Consider the following 20,914-nt stretch of genomic DNA (forward strand, 5'->3'; position numbering starts at 1 on the left):
TCTGTATTCACTACCATAAATGTACACTTAATGTGTAACGCTGCAAATATCGAACACACCTACACAAGCTTTTGTACAGTTTATTCAGAAATAAATGGTAATTACAATGCACGAGTCGGTAGTACAGCTACCAAGAATACTACGTCCATTATCTAAATATAACGTGCAGCGATTTGTCATATGTCTGTTTTGACAATTGTAGGATGTGAAGAAGTTAAAACGTTATTCCTATATTATTTCGCGTTCTCTACCGTAAACAATGAAGTACGCTAGGTATAAGAACTTGTTCTTCCTGAGCTTTGCAGTGTGGTAGCGTGGCCGAGTGGTCTAAGGCGCTGGATTTAGGCTCCAGTCATTTCGATGGCGTGGGTTCGAATCCCACCGCTGCCAATAATTTTCCATTTCGTCGGTGTACTTAATGTTGGTTGTACAGACGGAGTATATGTAACAAAATCAGGTCCTTGCGTATTCATTTTCTGTAGCTTACTGTTAATGTCTTCCTGTTTCCATATATAAATTCACAGCCGCCATCTGGTGGCCATATCATTGATATTTTAACTGTTTTCATTAGTGGTTATACTATATATTTCTGTATCTAAAAGAAAATTCTGACGTTTTCATCACATCTCAACACACACACGTTGCTTGTGCCCAGATAGCGCTGCCTAGAAGCATTATTTATTTTCTCTTCCCCACAGTCTAATTGTGCCTCCATAAAACGCTCCATAATTACCAGATCACTGAGGACTTTAATATCCATTAAAAATAAATTGGTTCTTAATTTAACTGTATCGCTGTTTATTATGCTGACATTATCATAAAATATTTATCAATTAATGTTCAAAGTTGTTTTGCAATGTGTTATGTTTTAATGTATTAATATGGCAGAGCTGTGAATTATTTATAGAGCACTTTGCTCCATGAATGAAAGCGCAAGTGTGTAATTTTACGCTAGTTTCTAAAATGAACAGCTGGTGCAAAAAGGTTGGGGATTTAGATTTCTTCAAAAAGTCTCTTTAGTACTACCATATATTGCCATTTTCTAACACTACTGTTGGGTCATTCGTGTAGGTGTATCTAAAAGGACATACCAAGGATTATAACCACAGCATATGGAAAATATTTATTGCAAATGAGAACAAATTTTAAAATGTAAATTGTGCAATTTTCACAATTGGATCACTCCAGTTATCAAATCTAAATCCTAGACTTCAAATTGTAAACATTCCATTTTAGGAAGATCTATTGTTTTTCTTTAAAAGCTGAGAAGTAACAAAATGCATCTTCTGGACGGCCAGCTGAGTATCTTCATATGATATCCCAAGATGCCACACGGCCCGAACTGAGTTTCCAAAATGAGGATACATTAGAACTCTTATCTCTTGTCCCAGTTCAGCTTCCTCTCCTTCACAAACCTGAGCCATGAGTTCACAAAACTCAGAGGGAGTCCAACTTTTCTGTTTTAAACAGAAGCGCAAAATGTTCGTCTCCACGGCCGCCAGGTCTACAGAGAACACTGCAGGCTCACAGTCCAGCAGAGCTGAGGGAGAAAAACCCGTTAAAAACTCATGATAAGGAACAAAGTTAATGATTACATTTTTACAGACAACGTTCCTCACCCTGAGCAAAGGTTTTTGCATTCTGATGATCCTCCTTCAGTCTTCCCACCATGTCCAGTAAAGCTATTTTCCCAGCAGCAGCCAGAACTCCAGCCTGCCTCATCCCCCCACCCAGAGCTTTACGACACCTCAGCGCCTGATCTATAAAGTCACGGGGTCCGGCCAGCATGGTGCCCACAGGGGCCCCCAGTCCCTATGAACACACCATACAGAAAATTGTGAACTCATTTACAAAATAGAATAAGATGATAATCTACTTAATAAAAATGTTAAATATAAAAACAGTTCAGGGTTCTGGGGTTAGAGCTTATATTCTCATTTCTATCTGTCTCTGCCATTATTTGGTTTTTTATTCCCACCTTAGAGAGACACACGCTGACAGTATCTGTGTGCTGCAGGATGGTGGATGGAGCCACTCCCTGGGCCACTGCGGCGTTCATCAACCTGGCTCCGTCCATGTGAACTGACAGACCGTGTCTGTCTGCTAAAGCACGGACCTGCAGGTGGAGAGAAACCAATCAGTCACTGATTGGTTTCTGATGACACTGGGGTTGGCAACCACTGTTCCAGACACACAGACTTACCTCCTGCAAGAAGCTCAGGGGCAGAACGCGTCCTCCCTGGATGTTGTGCGTGTTCTCCACACATATAAGGCGAGAGCGAGGGTAGTGAGGATCTGGGTAACCATGGCGGATCTTTGACTCCAGCTGCTCCAAGTCGAAGGTTCCATCAGGACGTGTGGTAGCTGTGGTGGCGTGAACACCAGCCAGCTGAGCCGACACAAATGCACATCTGACTTCACACAAGTATGGATTCAACAGGAGCCACTGGTGTTCAGTCCTGGCCTTCACTCACCTGTGCACTTCCTCCCTGCTCGTAGATGTGTAAATGAGACAGATCGCCCACAATCATCTCGTCGCCACGCTCACGACAGTGTACCATTACTGCATAATGAAGAGTTTAATCACATTGGTGACCTTTGTAACCCCATCAAAATGGTATTACACTCTTACTGTCAGTCATAGCTCAGCTCACCTGCGATGAGGTTACTCATGGTTCCTGTGGGGACAAACAGCGCGGCCTCCATCCCAAACATATCAGCAGCAATTCTCTGTAGCTCTGCATATAAAAAGTCATGGACTAACAACTGTGAATTAACTGTGGGATCAACTGTTTGACCTCTGTCTCTGTCTCTCGAGCCAGAACTTACAGGATATATAGATACGTTAGTATCTTTAAAAAAAAGTTGTAGTAGTTCTCAAACAGTGACGACATGAATACAGAGTGCATGTGCATGAATGGTCTGTCTGCAGTCCAGATCTGTTATTGTATTGAATGAATACATTATTTAAAAACAAAATAAAATACGTAACAGTATAGTACTGAATTATATGTTACTTTATTATCAGTACTTTTAAACGTGCAAACATTTATTAAGTATCATTGCTGCGTTCGTACCGTTAACTGTCGGGTCCTCTCCCATCACATCGTCCCCAACCTCAGCCTCAGCAATGGCCTGACGCATCGCAGCTCCGGGTTTGGTCACTGTGTCACTGCGGAGGTCCACTACCCGGACATGAGACGCCTTTTTCGGCACGGGGTAGCGGGGCTTCGCTGTTTGGTAGTAACACCGAGTGGAGCTTCGTCCCTGCGACGTTGCTGCATCCAGACCGAAATGTGATTTCCACGAAGCGACTGAGAGACTTGGGCTACCATGGGTGAATAAGGTAAACAATCTACGCGACAATACTGCGTTCAAAGTCATGATACTGTATCGATGGCGGCCGAGAAAGCACAAACTGAATGAAAACACAACATGCTCTACATTGATCTTTTGGATCCTCCAAGGGCGGTTAATGGATTACCTATCAGTGCATGCACACAACAAGTAGAACCTCTAGATGGCGCTGCTATATCAGCGCCAACAATCAGATTGTACAGGAATTAAAAAACCTTTCAGACAACTCCTCTAAAAAGGCAGTTTTATAGTTTATATTGAACACAAAGAATATTCCTTAAATTGTCATCACACAAAAATTTGAATATATATATATATATATCAGTCACCCAGATCACTTCCTCCTGAGAAATTCAGGCAACTGAACGGGCTTGGTTTTCCTTTAGACTTTCCATCTTTTGAGATGCAACAAATTGTATTTTCTGAATGACCAGCTGAGTATCTTCAGCAGATATCCCATGATACCAAACAGCCCTCACCGCATTTCCAACATGAACTATCATCCTAACCTTTATCCTCTGTCCCAGTTGAGCTTCCTCTCCTTCACAAACCTGGGCCATACGTTCACAAAACTCAGAGGGAGTCCAGTGGTTCTGTTTAAGGTAGAAACGCACAATGTTTGTCTCCACAGCTTCCAGGTCTAAAGTGAAGAGGTGAGGGCCACAGTCCAGCAGGGCTGAGGGACAAAGAAGTGAAGGGTTAGGAGCAGAAACATGGCAGCAGAGCAAACATGATGTGGGACAACACTTGAACACTTGAAAGCTGCTCACCCTGAGCAAAGGTTTTCGCATTGTGATGATCCTTTTCCAGTCTGTTCTTCATATTTACTAAAGCCAGTCTTCCTGCCGCTGCCAGTGGACCAACCTGCCACAACACCCCACCCAGAGCCTTACGACACCTCACCGCCCGGGATATGAAGTCTCTGGGTCCTGCCAGGATGTTGCCCACAGGGGCCCCCAGCCCCTGTGGGAAAAATGAATTCTCAATTCACTTTTGTTTCAGAATTTGAATTAAAATATCAGTTGACATCACAAAGTCTCATGCAAGGACATTTTAATAAAAGCAAACTCTATATAGTGTAATATATTTAAAGTTTATGTAAACATATATATTATAGAAAATATAACAAAAAAGCTATTATCTATTATGATAATAAATTATATAAGATCACATCTTTAATATATACAGCACAAGTGTAAATGTAATTTTACACAATAAAAACATCTACAAAAACAAAAATTTCATTTTTTATTTGTAATATTTTGTAGTGTAATATATATTTTACTCGCACACACATATATGTATGAAATATAAACAAAAATATAGAACAAATTGTGCACAGGTTGAACAAAAAGGATTGCAAAGTCTCAAACAGGTCGTTTTTGTAACCTGAAGAAAAGAGATGTGCAGCATGGGAGGATTGGTTTAAAGTCAGCATGTATTTCACTCCCACCTTATTCAGAGACACACTGACTGTGTGCACATACTGCAGGATGGTGGATGGAGCCACTCCCTGGGCCACTGCAGCGTTCATCAACCTGGCTCCGTCCATGTGAACTGACAGACCGTGTCTGTCTGCCAAGGCTCGAAGCTAAGAAATGCAGATGAAATGAATGAGAAACTATCCAATCAGGAGGAGTCCTTAAAGCTATGAAATATGTATTCAATTAAGTTTGGACTATGAATAATACAAAAGGTATACACATTCTATGGACATTTTCCTTCCACATCCTGTTTTTTATTCACAAATTTCACTGTCCTTACAGAGAAGATTGTTACGTGAAGACGAAGCAGGACACAAATACAGCACGAGGGAGAATCCCTTCAGGTGCAGCAAGTGGAAAAGAACACAAACTCACAGGAACACAAACATCAACTACCGGACGTCCCCTGTAGTCTGTAGTCTTATCCACAACCACTGATGAGATGGTGGCACAGGTGAATGTGATCACACTCACGCCAACCAGCAGGAAGGAGAAACAAACAGCCCTAAAGATAAAAGGCAGACACACACACCTCCTGCAGGAAATCCAAGGGCAGCACACGTCCTCCCCGGATGTTGTGTGTGTTCTCCACACATATGAGGCGAGTATGACAGAAAACTGGCTTCGGGTAAAACAGGCGTACCCTGGACTCCAGCTGCTCTAAGTCAAATGTTCCGTCAGGTAGTGTAGTTACTGTGGTGGTGTGGACTCCAGCCAGCTGAACAAAACGCAGAAACACACCATAGGATCTCACAGGCAGAAAACAATTATTTATAACAGGCGTTCACCCATGGGCTTCACTCACCTGTGCGCTTCCTCCCTGCTCGTAGATGTGTAAATGAGACAAGTCACCCACGATCATCTCGTCGCCCCGTTCTGGACAGTGGACCATTACTGCACAGCAAAAACAACAACAAAAACAAACAAACAAACAAACAGTACACTGGTCACATTTTTGAACTCATTACAGTGGACTCGGACTTGGACTCTGCCGGTGGAACATCAGCTCACCTGCGATGAGGTTACTCATGGTTCCTGTGGGGACAAACAGGGCCGCCTCCATTCCTAACATTTCAGCTGCAAAATTCTGTAAATCTGCAAAAAAAAAAAGGATAGATATTGATGAAAATCTCTGTTTTTTTGGACTGAGCAAAATTTATTAAAAAGTTTTAAAAAAAAATTGCAAGTTATGCCTGCCACAGACCTTAAATATTTACACTATTAGTCAATGACAAATCGGTGCTGTAGGCAGTCATGCTAATCTAATGTCTATAAAGACTTTTGTAACAGGATGAAGATCACACTGAGCTCTTAACAAAAGACTCCTTCTCCAGCAAGGCGGGTATCTCAAATGGTGTCTTTACTGTAGAGCCTTCTGCATCACTTAATTTCAAGTATTACAAGTACCAGTATGTCACTTACACCACAGCAACTGATTCCTCCTTTGAAGTGTAACCTGTCTTCAAACCTTTTGCCTCTGTCATTTGACATGGTCTTATGTTTTATTTGTGAACATAAAACAATGTAGTAAGTATATAATATAATTGTGTCCTCAGGATAGGATCACATTTGCAATACAAGTTATTAGTTAAAATTATCATAAATAATAATAATAATAATAAATTATATAGTTATTTGCAAACTTGTGACACAGCCCGTCCTGATGATGCCCTCCTTCAGCTGCAGGACTGCTTGACCCTGCACGGAGTGGCGCATCTTTGAACATCAGGACCTGGACAGACACACACCGAGTCTGTCCTCTTCTACATCAAGTACTGTGTAGAAAATGTCATTGAGAAGCAACGCATCTGGGTCTTTCCAAACAGAAACCCCTGGATGACAAGCAAAGTCCAGACCAGACCAACTGGCAGGGATCCTCACCACCCTCTTTAACCTCTACCTGAGACATGCCACCGTCCCCACATGTCTGAAGGCTTCCACCATCGTCCCCATCCCCCCAAAAATAGACAGCCATAGACAGCCTAAATGACTTCAGACATCAGGGCGATGGGTCTGTAGTCATTTAGACAGTGTTTGGAGTGATCAGTCTCCTAGCACATCAGAGACTGCCTTCCCCCCTCCTTCGACCCCCACCAGTTTGCCTACAGAGCAAACAGGTCTACAGAGGATGCCATCGCCCTCACACTCCACACAATAAGCTACGTGAGGATGCTCTACGTGGACTACAGCTCGGCTTTCAACACGATCATCCCAGACATTATCTTCACCAAACTCCTGCAACTACAGATTCCACTCCCCACCTGTATCTGGGTCACAAACATCAATCCATCCATTTCCATCCGCTTATCTGTTACCGGGTCGCGGGGGCAGCAGTCTCCATGACCGCCACCCAAATCACACTGCACCGTACCAACCCCCCTGAACCTTCCTGAGGGTGGTGAGTCCACCCAACCAAGAGGTACCAACCACCCTAACAGGGAGGTGAATCCTGGGGTTCCACACCAATGACAGGGACATTGCCATTGAATAAATCTCCACATCCTGCTGCCTCAGAAAGCCAAGGCCATCACATCTGACCCCTCACACCCCGCCCACCCCCTGTTTGACCTGTTACCCTCTGAGAGACGCTACAGGTCAATCAAGTCCCACACCACCAGACTGACAAACAGCTTCTTCCCTGGGCCATCTGCACTGTTTACACCCACGAACCCACACACACTCACCCATCCACAACACCCACCCCTCCAACAGCTCCAGAGCCATATTCTTGCCTCGCAGGGGGGCTTTCATTCATCATTTCATTCAATTCAATTTTATTTATAGAGCGCATTTCTTGTACAAAGCAAACTCAATGTGCTTAACAGTCATCACGTAATGAAATACGTGAAAGTTATCAAGAAATGCACTGGTCCCTCTCCTATTGCGGTAGTTGCGTTTCAAGACCCACCGCGAAATGGGAAAATTCGCGAAGTGGAGTCGAGATAGTTATTATATGATTTACGTTCCTCCCCACACTGTTATCAACAGTCGAACAACAACAACAGTGCCATCATGTGTCCAATTGAGATACCCTACATTAATTAAAAGCTCACCATATGGACAGTACATATATCTTAGATTTCCAAACGTTTTCGTTTACTTAAATACTGTGTTTCCCTTGTAGGCTAGAAAAATGAAAATATTGGAAATTAAAACATTTTTAATGTTTAAAGATTGGATTAAAAGATCCGCGATGTACTGAGGGACCACAGTACTGCGCGAAAGTAGAACCGCGATATAGAGAGGGACCACTGTAAGGTGAAAGTTATCACGTAATAACGTGAAACCTATCACGTAATAACGTAAAACGTATCACGTAATTTTTTCTCTGTGTGGCAGCAATAAGCTTCCATACCGGGTGCAGCTTTGGTGAGTATCAGAAACTCGTTCCACATCAGTGAGTTAGAAAAGCAATAGAAATGTTGCCAGACTGTGCTGAGGTCTACTGTATGAGATTAGGTGTGTGAAATGCTTTAACAGTTGATGCTAAACTGTGATAGTCAGAAACATACACCTGATCACACCTCATCTCTTACCGTTGACCTCTGGGTCTTCATCCAGAATGTCACTGCGTTCCAAAGCCTCCATCATGACCTCTCGCATTTCAAGACTAGGCTTTGTAGCAATGTCAGAGCGGAGGTCCACCACCCGGTTCCAGGTGCCTGGGATTTGCGAGCTGGCAGTAGCTGCGTCCCCATCTAAGCCAGGCTGTCCCTGCTGCTGCATCTGGTTTTCAGGCAAACAATTTTCAATTTAACACCTTGAACAGAGTCCTGAATAAATACGTTTCCACAGAGGGTAACTTAAATTGGTCGGATGAAATAACTGCCATTGTGGTTTCAGACAAGTTTTAAACATTGAAGTCCAGAGATAAATGCTTTGCTCATCCAAAACATCAGCCTAACTATAAGGTCTATAATAGGATTCAGCACTAGTTACCTAGTGACCAAGAGAATTACATGGCAAAACCAAAGGCATCAGAAGGATCAACATTAACAATCTGCTAACAGCATTTTTACCATTACATACCTTACATTCAAGAAGTGCCACAAAGCTGTCTAGTTCAGAAATGTAATAACCTATACATGAATCTAAAAAGAGGACAGCACAAAAAACAGTTTCCTCACGTGTAAATAAATGTCGTTCTAACCTAAGAAGTCCAGGAAAAAACTAAACACCTGTAAGTGTGAGAGGTTTCTTCTTCTAGCTCAGAACCATCACAACCCAGACTTTAAATATGTAAAAAGGCTCTGACATGGGAAGGAACAAATACCTTCAACAAACACAATATTGCGACAAGCAAAGAGATAAATTAACCGGTAAACAGATGAACCATGCACTCCCTACAGCTGTGTTCTCTACCAACATGCTGCAGGGACTGTTTGAAGTAAATAAGTTAGTACTTTTTTTCATGACTGTTGGAAGTACATCAAAACTGAAAACCTGTGTCTAACGTTTACTTCAGTTTCTGAATCACTGGTTAAAGAAGCATGTAGTCATGGAAACAGACAGACAGACAGACAGACAGACAGAGAGACAGACAGACAGAAAGACAGACAGACAGAGAGACAGACAGACAGAGAGACAGAGGACAGAAAGACAGACAGACAGACAGAGAGACAGACAGAATAACCAAAAATAATAAAACCAGCACTTTTATGGATAAGAAAGCCAAAAGCCAAGTCCTGCAGCTGAAGGAGAGCATCATCAGGACAGGCTTTGTCACAAGTTTGCAAATGTGATCCTATCCTGCGGCCAAACCAAAGTAACCAAGACATTTTGGTTAAACCCTCCATTAACATATGAGATGTTAGCAGAAAGCAACCAACCCACCCCCCACCCTCATGATCCACCACACGACAAGTCAGGCTTAATCCAAACAAACATTTGGCTTGCGTGTTTTGCTTGATTTTAAACACAGCACACCTTATCACCAAACTCCAGTCACTACACCAGATGCTAGGCTTACGTTTGACAGGAAATCCCTGCGGCTAACAGCTCAAGCCATTTCTGTATTTTCATATAACACTGTTTGTAAAAGCCAGCAAGATTCATTATGTAGTTAACAAAGCGTGAACCTCACTGTGTGTCTGTCTGTAGGACTGATCAATGAAGTCCAAATCCCTGATTTTCAAATATTGGTCTTGGTCTGTTCACAATTTCTATCCTGTATCTAATACACTGGCAAGGATATTTGAAAAAATTTAATTACAGCTCCACATGTAGTGATTCCCGCTGCAGTGTGTATTCAGTCATAGTAAGAGTGAGCAGACAGGAAACGACTACATGTCCACAGCTGCCTCCCTTAAGTGTACAAGGAAGAGGGCGACATCTATTGGCAAGGTTAGTACAAGTCACCTGTGCTTTTCACAGTGATCTGTAGGAGCATACAGTTTCACTTTAGTCACCAGATTATGTATAAATATAAAAAGTAAACCCCTACAGAACTCTAAAGCCCAATATGTTTGTGTGTGTGTGTGTGTTTTATTCAATTTAAATTAAATCCATATTTTTTATGAATAATACCTCCACGGTAACAACGGGACAATTCTCTCTGTGTTGCCGTCCTCTTCAGAAACAGCAGAGAACTTGGATTTCTGGGAGTGGCAGCAGACACTAACATAACCCTACATAACGAACTAAAATAATTTCAGCTGACACCTCTGCTCTGTTCAAGTATGTGGGCTGCATGGATGAGATATGAAAACATCTCTGAGAAACCAAAGCCAGGTCAGCTGTTCTCTTCTGAACCTCTTGATATTTACTGACCAGCACAGCTGAGACCACTCACAGGCCCCCCATGGAGTAGTCATAAAAATAGCAAATATTCCAAGCTGTAGATAAATTACATGAGTACTGAATACTTTACTGAGGGCTTTACTTCGCAACACCAACCTGCAATAGATTGAGCTTGGTCCATTTGTTATGTACAGTCAATAGACCCTGCACAAGTTACTGCGCAGCCCACTCAAATCCAACCATCCAACTTTTCACAGATACAGGTCGCCTGTCCCACTGCAGGATCTCCCCTTTGGAGTCTCTGTGACAGGTGGTGCTGGAAACATCATAACTAGGTCAGTGTGCCATGAGCACAGTGTGGTTCAACCTTGGGGTTCCTCAAGACAAAGAGACCTTTTTTTATTCTTGTAGATAAAGGTTTGTGGGACTTGGACTTTACTAATGACAGAGAGGTGTACCTGCTACCAAACAGCTCCTGACACACGCACACTGACGGTGTCTTGTCTGATTTAATTACTGTCCCAGTGTGTTACCAGTGTTGATAATTCAGTCGATTTTGTAGGTAACAAAATGCAAACATCAACATGATAAAAGAAGAAGGCCACAGTCAGTCTCCAGAGCCCTGACCAGCTGTGGACTGAGAGGTGAAGGTGCACTGGTGAGCAAGAAAGAGAGGGAGGGAGTCAGAGAGGGAGAGGGAGAGGGAGAGAGAGAGACATCCTGAGCAGGAGTTTTTCCGGGATCACTGCTGGCACTCCAGGCTGTAACCTCACACTTTTGTGTGTGTATGAGTGAGAGAGACAGAGAGAGAGACAGGGGGGGGTCTCTCTCTCTCTCTCTCTCTGTGTTTTCAGAGAAACAGAAAGAGAGATGGGGGGAAAGAACGACAGAGAGAGGGACAGAAAGAAAGAGAGAGAGAGAGAGAGAGAGAGGTGCTCTATCTGCTCTGCTTCTAGCATTCCTTGCTGGTGTCCATGGATAGCCAGAGTGGTGTTTTGGAGAAAATATTGGATTAGAGAAAAAGAGGCAGAGAGGGAGAAATGAAGGAGAAGGAGAAATATTGACTTCTTCTGGGAAGGAGCGAGACGGCAACGCCTTTCCAATAACCATAAACCCTCTGGGCTGAAAATAGACGGGCCGAATGAATAAACGAATGTGTTCATCCCACATGAGCTCTTCTCTTTCACAGAGGGAATGGAGGTGACCCCGCCTTCACTTCCATCTCCCTCTCTCTCTCACCCTCTCTCTCTCCTCTTTCACTGAGGCCATCATTTCTTCACTATGACGAGAGATATTATCCGGAACAAAAACAGGTGTTTATGGGAAACCTTCCCTCAAATGAGGTTTTTCGAGCACACGAACACACACACACGAACACACACACAAACTTGCCAGTGCAGTGTTAAGGTGTTGACATCAGTGCCCACGAAAAAAGGCCAACATCTGTTTCACATTTCCCCTCATACACCTCCCATATGTAATGAGCATGTGGACACACACACACACACACACACATGCCTGGCTTGTTACCTCTTTAAAGGGTTAGTTCACTGAAATATGATGGAAAACAACTTTTCCTACGTGGTACTGAAACATGTATCTTCTAAATACCCTAACGTTGACCATAGATCACTCCTGCACAACTCACTACTGTAAACAGGGCAACATGGGCACAGCTATGTGAGCGACTTGTATAGACCCCAGCCTCACTTTGGAGTAATGTTCTGCTTTGTGTTCTGATCTTACTGAATTTTGAGCACTAAAATCAAAAATGCGTGGACTTGTGTGTGCGTCATGTGGGTCTGTTTTTCCCACTGGGAACGTCCCAGCCCCACGTCTGCTGGGAAATGATGTGAATGTGACCCTTTGGGTGCTGCCTGAGAATCTATTTGACAAAGCAGCACGTCTAATGTCACTGGGAACAATATAACGTTACTGTGATCACTTTTTTCCCAGGCCAGAGGCTGTAGCTCTCGTTATTATTTAATCCTTCATTTAAATATTGTGTGGATTTATTAACATTATCAGTGGAGTAAATATGCTTACAGAAAATACATTAACATTTAGACTTTGAAACAGTTTAATACCACACACCACGGTCTAATTTACACTCTAGCACTAGTACTGTACTGAAAGTAATAATGATAAAAATGTCAGAGCACCCCCCGGAGTAAAGAATGTGAATTATTTGAGTATACCCAGAAAATGGTTTCTGGGAAGTCACAGGGGATTTGGAAAGGTTCTGGGGGCTTAACTTGTTTTTCTACTTCACTTCTTCCTGCATGTTGTAATAATGAAGTGTAAAAAGAACAGGTCTTGTGAACTGTGCCTTTAAGCATTAGGCATACAGCTTTAACCAGACTATCAAGACTCGCCAGCTGTAGTAATTAACTGCGACCACAATAGCCTGTGTGTACACATTCATCTCATTTCTCATTCATCCACTCAACGGCGACTCTTCTCACTCACTCATTTCTCATTCTCCTCATTCAGCTGTAATTACAGAGCGTGACCAGTCAGTGTAAATTCCCTTCCCAGAACACTATCGCCCCCCTCTCCCCCCCTTACAGCCTCCCTCTCTCCCTCATTTAATCTCCCTCTACTCCATTCATTTACCAGAGCTTCAATCCACTCCTGACTATTCCCTGGCAATGTTGTCACCTCTTGACCCTCTTTTTACTCCTTGTCCTCCTCTTCCTCCTATTCTTCATCCTCCTTTCCCACAATGCTCCCCCTCCTCCTGCTCTCCTCTCTCTCCTCTCTGGGAAGTCATGTGACTTCTCTGAAGCAGGGCCCTATAAACCAGCAGCACTTGGGGGGCTCAGTGTCTATGCAGCTTGATGATTGGCTTTTGCATTCAGATGGTGTTCAATGCTTGCTGTGCTTACACACACACACACACACACACACAAAGGTCCCCTGTTTTCTATTTGTAGGAAGAAACGTAATATGTCATATTGTTAAAAAATACAGTGAGGGAGGTGAGTGCCTGTGTTTATGTGTGTGTGTGCGCGCGGGATATGTATTGAAATATGTTGTTAATGTAATGTGAAATGTATTTGTAAAAGTCTAGTTGACTAAGAGTCAAGTTCTGTTTTCTTTTAGCTCAACACTCAGCGACTTAGTTCACCCTAAAGTTGCAGTAAAGATATCTTTCAAAGGTGACATACAGTCAGAGTAAAGTCCATCTGTTTTAGTCGGACACTGATTTTCCAGCTGTAAATGTGTTAATAATAAAGAAGTGTTGAAGGACGCACGCTGCTAAAGACATTACTCACATCTTGATTATGTAATGGACTGACAGCCACTTGCACAGTTTCCTTGCTACCTTCTATTTACGTACTTGTTGTACACACACACACACACACGCACACACACACGCCACGTTTGTGTTATTTGCCAACATATCCAATCTGTTTGGTCGCAGTACAAGTTGGAGTGAAGTTTTTTTGTCTTTCTGTGTTGGTGCTCACACAGAGGTCCATTAAGATCCTCCTGAGGTAAATGATGTCATGAAAACACAGCCGTGTCTGGACTTTCTAAAGCCACCCTTTTATTTAGTCCTTAGTCCTTTAGTCCTCAGATCCTGTCACACTTTGTCAAACTATTCAACCAATTTGGACATGTTTTTGTTTTTGCCATGTGATCTATTAAACTTCTAGTTTTCTAGATTCTTCTTTGTGCCCATCTGCACACGTTGCTTACAATGCTAACCACGCACGCCAAGTCACGTTATGTCACATCACACCACACGACGCATCTAATCTCATTTTTACTTAATGTCAATAACTGCAATGACGCGATCATTTCTAACTATTTCAATTCATTTCATTCATGAATTGTCCTAACTCCTAACTTACAGTGTTAAAGAACCAATGACCTTCACTTATTTCCATCCTAATGATATAGTACATTTATCGTAGTTGTTACATGGGAATGTTTTCGTCAAAAAGGAAAAACTTATATATGAAGCATGACCAAGTTATCCTGACACAGTGTTTCTCTCCCACTGTGGGCATAAATCATGGGCGTCGTCATTTATCCACGACCAAAAACTCCTTATTCACCACATGTGCATGTGTGAGCGCTCACACCCGTGCGTGTCTGCTACAGTGTCAAGTTCACATATTACGCAGCCGTGTTTGCAGACGGAGAGGACACAGTGACACCTGAGAGTGTTGGAGAGTTTGATCCGAGTCCATGCTGTTACTGTAAGTCACTTGGCACCTGAGCTTCTCTGCTGCTACACACTAGTGCAGATGTGAGTGCGGAGCAGATGCAGCAGAAACAGACGTTCTGGTTGGCCCTAGTGTAACTGAGTCTAAAAGCTCAATTTAGCAACCATCTGATTTGGTTTTTTCTTTACTATGTATGTGTTAAAAAAAAGAATTTGTGGCTCCTCTATCTGCCCTGCAGGTGGTGCTACAAACACAGTTGATGGAATACACTTTTTTTTAACTATTCCTGTAACTCAAGGCTTTTTTTCACAACAACTTTAACACAAACATTAGTCACATGGTCATGGATCAAGCTCGTGATTAATGGGTTTTGTTTTTCAGGCTGTTTCATTAAATCACATGTGTTGATTTAATGACAAGTAATCTTATAGCCCACTTCCGCCACCTACTGATAAAGCGTGAGGTCAGGCATGCAATGCAGAGAATGTTCTGCATACTCGTTTAACGGCCCCCGAAGGCTGGAATCTGAAATTTTGGAGCCACGTGAGGGAAGTCTGCTGAACAACCTGTTTTGTAATGCTGAGGACACTTACTTCTACTTTTTCTTGTTCCTCCAGCCAGTTTCGGAAATGCACACCCATTTATCCGACTGTCCAGGTGCTATGCGAAAAACACTGCAGAAAAGATTTCAACGAAAATAAAGTTAGTCACAGTAAGTTTTTTTGGGTGGAGTAAATAAATAGTCAAGAATTATATTGTGGGTTTTTTGTCACAGTTTTTGGCCAGTGAGCACAGGTCAAGATTGTACTGGTCTTCGTAGGCCTGTGCACACATCACACACACACACACATGTTATGAGTGCCTTGGACTATCTGTATGCTTTCCATATGGTTTTTATTGATCCATGTCCCTGTTATACCCCTTAAGCCCCCCTCTGTGTGTTTGTGTGTGTGCGCCTTGATGGTGAAAGAATGATGGAATGCTGGAGGGTAAATCTCTGGTTTCCTGGAAGCTGGTCTGGCTTTATCAGAAGCGGCTGTGACAATACTCACACTGATGGGCCAACCAAACGTCTTTCCTCCTCTAACTGCCGATCAGCCAACAAAAAGCCTTCCTGGAAGGAATAATCAGCAAACCGGAGGCCCTTCCTGGAAGACCACTGAGGACTGCTATATTCTAACCTTTTAATATTCTTTCCACCTTCCATGCTCCACTCAGTTGACATTGGCAGCAGCTCAAATATGAAACACTGAAAGGCTGAGATTTTTATTGTAATTATACTACAAAAACATTATCATTCAAACCAGCCCCCTCTCTCCTACCTCGTTTTCACAGTGCTGCATTAAAGCTCAAACCTAAAGCTATCAGGGGCGTTACCCAGACTTTGGTGTGAATGTTTTGATTGTTGGGGAAATGAATCCCCCCTCTCCATGCCTCCACCCCGCTCTTCAGCTCCAGCTCAGTTGTTTGAAAGCTGGATGTTGTTGTGCTTGGACGGGACACTGTTGACAAGTGTCGAGCTGGACGCAGCAAGTCATTACCCGAAAAATGAATCACGGTGGAAAGACTTTCTATGTGTGTGTGAGATTCAGTAGAGGAGCGAGGGAAGGATACAGCAAAATATTCCAGCCTCACTCACCAAGCAACTATGGGGAACATAGAGTGAGTCACTGGGAGCTGAGGTGGCTTATTTTGACAATGTGTGCATCTGTGTGGAACTGGATTATTCTGGTTAGGTTTTGGGAAAGCATACCCACTCGGTTTTTGTTTGTCTCCCGAAGCACGTCATGTCATTTTTTTTGTCTAGAAGTGCCCGTAATCTGTAATGTAACCCACCCACATTCACACATACACACAAACACATAAAAACAGTGCACATTTTTTCCTGTTAGTGTCATTGCACAATAGGACGCTGAGGGCCTGCGTTTTTGAACAGCATAGTAATTACCTGGGCCCAAAGATGTAAAAACAGTTATTAAACACTGTTCTCTCAACCTGACTGCCTGTTCCTCGAGACACTCTGTCAAATGTCCGCATAAGCACATGTGTGTGTGTGTGTGTGTGTGTGTGTGTGTGTGTGCTGCCCAGGCCTGAGACGGTAATGCCAGAGAATATTTGCCTATATCTTCATGAACTGTGTCATTGATAAGTGGATCTTCCCTCAATTTTTTATTTAAATTGTTTTGTTTCTGCATGCAGTGCGATAAAACAACGTTAACCTTCAAACTAGCACGTTCAGTAATGTTTGGGAAAAGTCCCTCGCTCAGTGATCTTTTTAAATGCTTTCTTCAGATGGAGATCCCCATTACACACAGACACCTCGAGCGCTCTTTCTCATACACACACCGACACGAGGCTAGCCGTAAAAACTCAACCCAATTAAAGTGCCTCTTTCCTGGAAGCCAGCCTCAGACAGAACACAAGGTATGCAGGGAACGAGAGCTGTTTGTGTATATGTGTGTGTGTGTGTGTGTGTGTGAGAGAGAGAGAGAGAGAGAGAGAGAGAGAGAGAATAATGAAAGTCACCTCCAGCCTTGTTTTACCAAAAGCACTGGAGCTAGACCAAAGCTCTTACACATACATAGTGTACACTGGCAGCACACTTCAACCACAGTGTCATAAATCCACTCCACATGGACCCTTTCACCTATTTGACCTCTCTCTCTCTCTCTCTCTCACACACACACACACACTCTCCCTCTCTTTCTCCAGAGGACACCATCCCCACTCAAACCCTCAGGCAGGATGTATAAAGCCCCAGTGCATTCCTTTCCAGTTAGGTCCGGCCCAAGGAGAGCTTTCCACACAGTTGCTGCTGTGTCAAAGAGTGTGTCCAATATGTTCTGTATACGTGTGTATGTGCATGACGGTGTTGACTTGATTGTGCGCTTCTGAGAATGTCTTTGTTACCAGGCTGTGTGTAGACCTGCACCCCCCTCCCCTCCCCTCCCCAGCAATACTGTTTCTGAAGCCTATGGAATGTACCCATAATGCTCTAGCAGGGAAAATAAGAAATGGTTGCAGTCCTTTTACCCCTCCTTGTGTTGAATGCGTGTCCTCCTTGTGTGGCTCACAGTCTGTGGAAGGCCCTGCTGGCCAAATAAACAGGGCTTTGTTTAACTTGAAAACCCAATCGACAATAAAGACTCATGTTGAGGGCAGGCATTTCTGGAATACAGACGACCTCACAATACGTTACGGTAAGTTCGTCCAGTTTGTCCAGTCAATATTGACTCAGTGAAGTAAGAGAGAAAAACAGAAAAGGTGGCCAAGAAGCAAAAACCAAAGCAACACACAGTGCAAATGCATTGTCTTTTGTAAAAATAGTGCTCTTTAATATAAATTATTGAAATATTTTAGAAATATAAATATGTGCAACGTTCCTTTTCATTTATTTTTCTTTTTTTGTAATGCTTTGTCATTTCAGATAAGTACAGCTTGAATTCTGCCAGACTAGTGGCCAGCCTTTTTGCTAGACAGTCTTTATAAAAGACAAATGACTCGCATACACGTGTGGATGCACTTCCGTGACACATGTACATATTTGGGAGTAGATGGAAGAAAATAAGACACAGATCTGAGCAGAATCCTGCATCACTATGGTTTCCTGCAGCGCTTTTGTCTCAAGTGGCCACAGTGAAAAAGCTACCACTTCCAATATGGATCACAGGTAAGTATAAGCACTGGTCAACCATAAAAAAAAATATTTCCATCAAATCGGTGTCTCATAATCTGATTTACAAAAGGCTTTTTTTTCTTTAGTTAGTCCTGTGTTCACTTGACATTCAGAAAGAACAAACCCAACGACCCACTCCTGCTTCAGAGGTAATGATGGACGGGAGAGACACTTTTAAATGACAGGGATTTAAAGACGTAGCATCCTCTCTAACTCATGATAAGTTCAGAGATCCAAGAGGAAGAGAGCAGACACACTACTACACACTGATGAATAAAAAAAATGTAAAGAAAAGACTATAATAGGCGTCAAAACAAGAGAATTAAGACTCTTTTGAATTTTTGTTTTTGTTAAATGGATCCTCTTGGCAAACTTGGTTTAATATTTATAGGAACAGTGTCCTGTTGAGGATTTCCTCCTTTCCAGGTTTGGGACATCAATCTAGTCAATGTTTTTGTTTAGCTGTACACCAGTATGTCTCCTCCCTCTTCCCAGCTCCCCGGCCGTTTTCTCTGTCCTCTTCAGTTTCCTTCTCCTAACTCCCTTGGTCTCACTCTGTCTCTCCATCTCTTTGTGACTTCTGCTCCTCGCTCTACTCCAGCCTCCAGACTTGTCATTGTTGTCACTCCCAGAGGAGCTTCACAGTGTCGTTGACATATTTCCAGCCAGCCTGGATAAAAATAAGTTGTGATGTTTCTTTTGGTCCTGAGCCGAGGCTTTTGTCTCAGTAACAAGCTTTTGTCTCAGCAACAGAAGTCTGTTTTCTGTCACTGTCAAAAGCAATGCTGAAAAAAAAAAAAGAAAAAAAAAAAAAAGAACCAAAAACGCACAGAGGATGGAGAAGAGACAAAGAGTGAAAAGGAGATGATTTGTAATGGGTTTTTCGTCTTTTGTTCTTCAACTTACAAAACCTCTGTGTGTGCATGTGTGTGCGTGTAGAGCTGGCACGCATGACCGCTCAACTCCCTTCAATGAGGCAACATTTGCGGGAAGCAGTAATGGAAATGTGTGTGTGTGCGCACCACCACAACACACAGGAACACACGCACACACTCAGACTAACAAATGCTGTTAGTTCTCTGGTTTGAGGTCGTTGTTTGAACTTTGCCTTTTCTCTGTCCTCCTTCAACTCTGTGCCTCCTTTCTCTGTGTGCAGTGTTCTGAATGGTTGCAAATGTCAGGTGGACAAGGGGAGTGGAGACATTTCTCTGTGAACCCACAGGGATTGGCGGTGGTGGATTGATCGTGCCTTCACCGTAATTGTTAATATTGACCAATCAGGTTAATCTTCTGCGAGGCTCTGCTCTGCGTCTGAGGCAATTATACGACACACTGACCTTATACCTTTGCCACTCACATAAGCGGTCAGTTTTTGTGAGGCAGGACGGGTGAGGTAATCACCGGTTACCCAGTTGGGACTCGTGATCCCAGACCCCTGGTTAGTTTATATCAGGTCTGGGCTCAGACAATTCTGGCTGCTTTGAAAAACGAACCATTTACCATCTAAGGCTAAATCTGGTCGGACAGATGGACATGTCTTCACAGAGACATGACCCGTGCCGTCCTCTAGGCTGCTGGTCCGTGTAGAGAAACCTGTGCAGTTCCAGTCAGTCATATAGGAGCATCGTACTCGTCCAGGAAGTCTCGAAGTGTATGCGGGAGCTGCTGCGCTCGCTCTGACCCCAGGCCTTGGTTATTCAAGGTCCTCCTGCACATGTGCTGCAAGGACGAGAGAGAAGTAGACAGGGGTCTCAGCAACTCCAGAGGGATCCTCTCTCCACCTGTGTGTATCAGATAAACGCTGCGCCCTTTCATTTCAGGCTGTCCTGAATTCCCCCCACATGCTCCTTCTTTGTTTCTCACAGTTTCAAGCCCTTTCCCCATGTAGTGTGCTATAAGTTTAAGCACACAATCAAACTGCGGGGGCACTTGGGTGCTTTGGGGGTCGGGCTGTAAGAAGAACCCACTTTCCTCACTGTGTATTCGCAGGTTCTTGGTTCCTCGAGGCGTCTGAACGGACAGTGTGAAGAAGTGGTGGTGATCTGAGGAGTCCCGGATCAGGAAAGTGCCGGGTGGTTCGGGGCACAGCAGGGTGCTGGCTTCTCGACCACCAACAGCCCCCCAATAAAACCCACTCTCCTGAAGCTTATGCAGCGAACGCATCACCTGAGGCCGGGAGAAAAATGAACTTGTTACATGGTATTGCTGAGTTTTTCTATAGATATTAGCACAAAAACCGACATAGGTGTCGCTTGGAAAATCCCAGGACACTGACCTGTTGATAGTGTGCATGTGAACTGAAGGGCTTGTAGTGATGTGGGGTAAAGTTGGACCCCTGAACCCTGCCCTGCGTGGGGGGCACACTGCTCATGGCGAGAGGGCTGCGTCCATGGCCCCCTGCCTCTGCCCGATGATCGAGAGGCAGGGGGCCCAGAACTGGGGTCCTGAGGCAGACAAGTGGGAAGGAGTTTGGACCAGGG

General features: G+C 43.5%; 3 protein-coding genes and 1 non-coding gene across 4 annotated transcripts; 1 reads left to right on the forward strand and 3 right to left on the reverse strand.

The window, feature by feature from the left end:
* The first annotated feature begins 308 nt into the window (after positions 1 to 308).
* Positions 309 to 390, forward strand: trnal-uag (transfer RNA leucine (anticodon UAG)). Its single transcript has one exon. It is a non-coding gene; the product is annotated as a tRNA-Leu (tRNA).
* A 707-nt stretch (positions 391 to 1,097) lies between these two features.
* On the reverse strand, positions 1,098 to 3,499 carry LOC103381768 (probable low-specificity L-threonine aldolase 2). The gene is made up of 7 exons (XM_008314286.3): positions 3,078 to 3,499; positions 2,655 to 2,738; positions 2,475 to 2,563; positions 2,204 to 2,389; positions 1,979 to 2,116; positions 1,620 to 1,812; positions 1,098 to 1,540 (listed from the first exon to the last, which is right to left on the reverse strand). The coding sequence occupies exons 1-7, from the start codon at positions 3,382 to 3,384 to the stop codon at positions 1,233 to 1,235; spliced, it is 1,305 nt and encodes a 434-aa protein (XP_008312508.1). The 5' UTR covers positions 3,385 to 3,499; the 3' UTR covers positions 1,098 to 1,232.
* Positions 3,500 to 3,678: 179 nt separating this feature from the next.
* LOC103381822 (probable low-specificity L-threonine aldolase 2) lies at positions 3,679 to 6,794 on the reverse strand. Its single transcript, XM_025058047.1, has 7 exons — positions 6,742 to 6,794; positions 5,853 to 5,986; positions 5,647 to 5,735; positions 5,374 to 5,559; positions 4,811 to 4,948; positions 4,128 to 4,320; positions 3,679 to 4,033 (listed from the first exon to the last, which is right to left on the reverse strand). Exons 1-7 carry the CDS (start codon positions 6,792 to 6,794, stop codon positions 3,711 to 3,713), a joined length of 1,116 nt encoding a protein of 371 aa, XP_024913815.1. The 3' UTR covers positions 3,679 to 3,710.
* Positions 6,795 to 18,066: 11,272 nt separating this feature from the next.
* Positions 18,067 to 20,908, reverse strand: LOC103381769 (suppressor of cytokine signaling 3-like). Its single transcript, XM_008314287.2, has 2 exons — positions 20,710 to 20,908; positions 18,067 to 20,600 (listed from the first exon to the last, which is right to left on the reverse strand). The coding sequence occupies exons 1-2, from the start codon at positions 20,803 to 20,805 to the stop codon at positions 20,046 to 20,048; spliced, it is 651 nt and encodes a 216-aa protein (XP_008312509.1). The 5' UTR covers positions 20,806 to 20,908; the 3' UTR covers positions 18,067 to 20,045.
* Between the last annotated feature and the right edge of the window lie 6 nt (positions 20,909 to 20,914).

Source organism: Cynoglossus semilaevis, chromosome 8 (genome assembly GCF_000523025.1).
Source record: "Cynoglossus semilaevis isolate Cse_v1.0 chromosome 8, Cse_v1.0, whole genome shotgun sequence".
NCBI lineage: Eukaryota > Metazoa > Chordata > Actinopteri > Pleuronectiformes > Cynoglossidae > Cynoglossus > Cynoglossus semilaevis.

What these genes read in the sequence shown, in the direction of transcription:
- LOC103381768 (XM_008314286.3), bottom strand. Translation starts at nt 3,384, where the DNA reads ATGACTTTGAACGCAGTATTGTCGCGTAGATTGTTTACCTTATTCACC. An exon ending in CATGAGTAACCTCATCGCAG is followed by an intron (nt 2,564 to 2,654) that starts GTGAGCTGAGCT and finishes TTCATTATGCAG; the next exon opens with TAATGGTACACTGTCGTGAG. An exon ending in TCAGCGTGTGTCTCTCTAAG is followed by an intron (nt 1,813 to 1,978) that starts GTGGGAATAAAA and finishes GTGTGTTCATAG; the next exon opens with GGACTGGGGGCCCCTGTGGG.
- LOC103381822 (XM_025058047.1), bottom strand. Translation starts at nt 6,794, where the DNA reads ATGGGGACGATGGTGGAAGCCTTCAGACATGTGGGGACGGTGGCATGT. An exon ending in GGGACGGTGGCATGTCTCAG is followed by an intron (nt 5,987 to 6,741) that starts GTAGAGGTTAAA and finishes AATTTTGCTCAG; the next exon opens with TCCAAAAAAACAGAGATTTT. An exon ending in CCTTGGATTTCCTGCAGGAG is followed by an intron (nt 4,949 to 5,373) that starts GTGTGTGTGTCT and finishes TGCATTTCTTAG; the next exon opens with CTTCGAGCCTTGGCAGACAG.
- LOC103381769 (XM_008314287.2), bottom strand. Translation starts at nt 20,805, where the DNA reads ATGAGCAGTGTGCCCCCCACGCAGGGCAGGGTTCAGGGGTCCAACTTT. An exon ending in CACATGCACACTATCAACAG is followed by an intron (nt 20,601 to 20,709) that starts GTCAGTGTCCTG and finishes TCCCGGCCTCAG; the next exon opens with GTGATGCGTTCGCTGCATAA.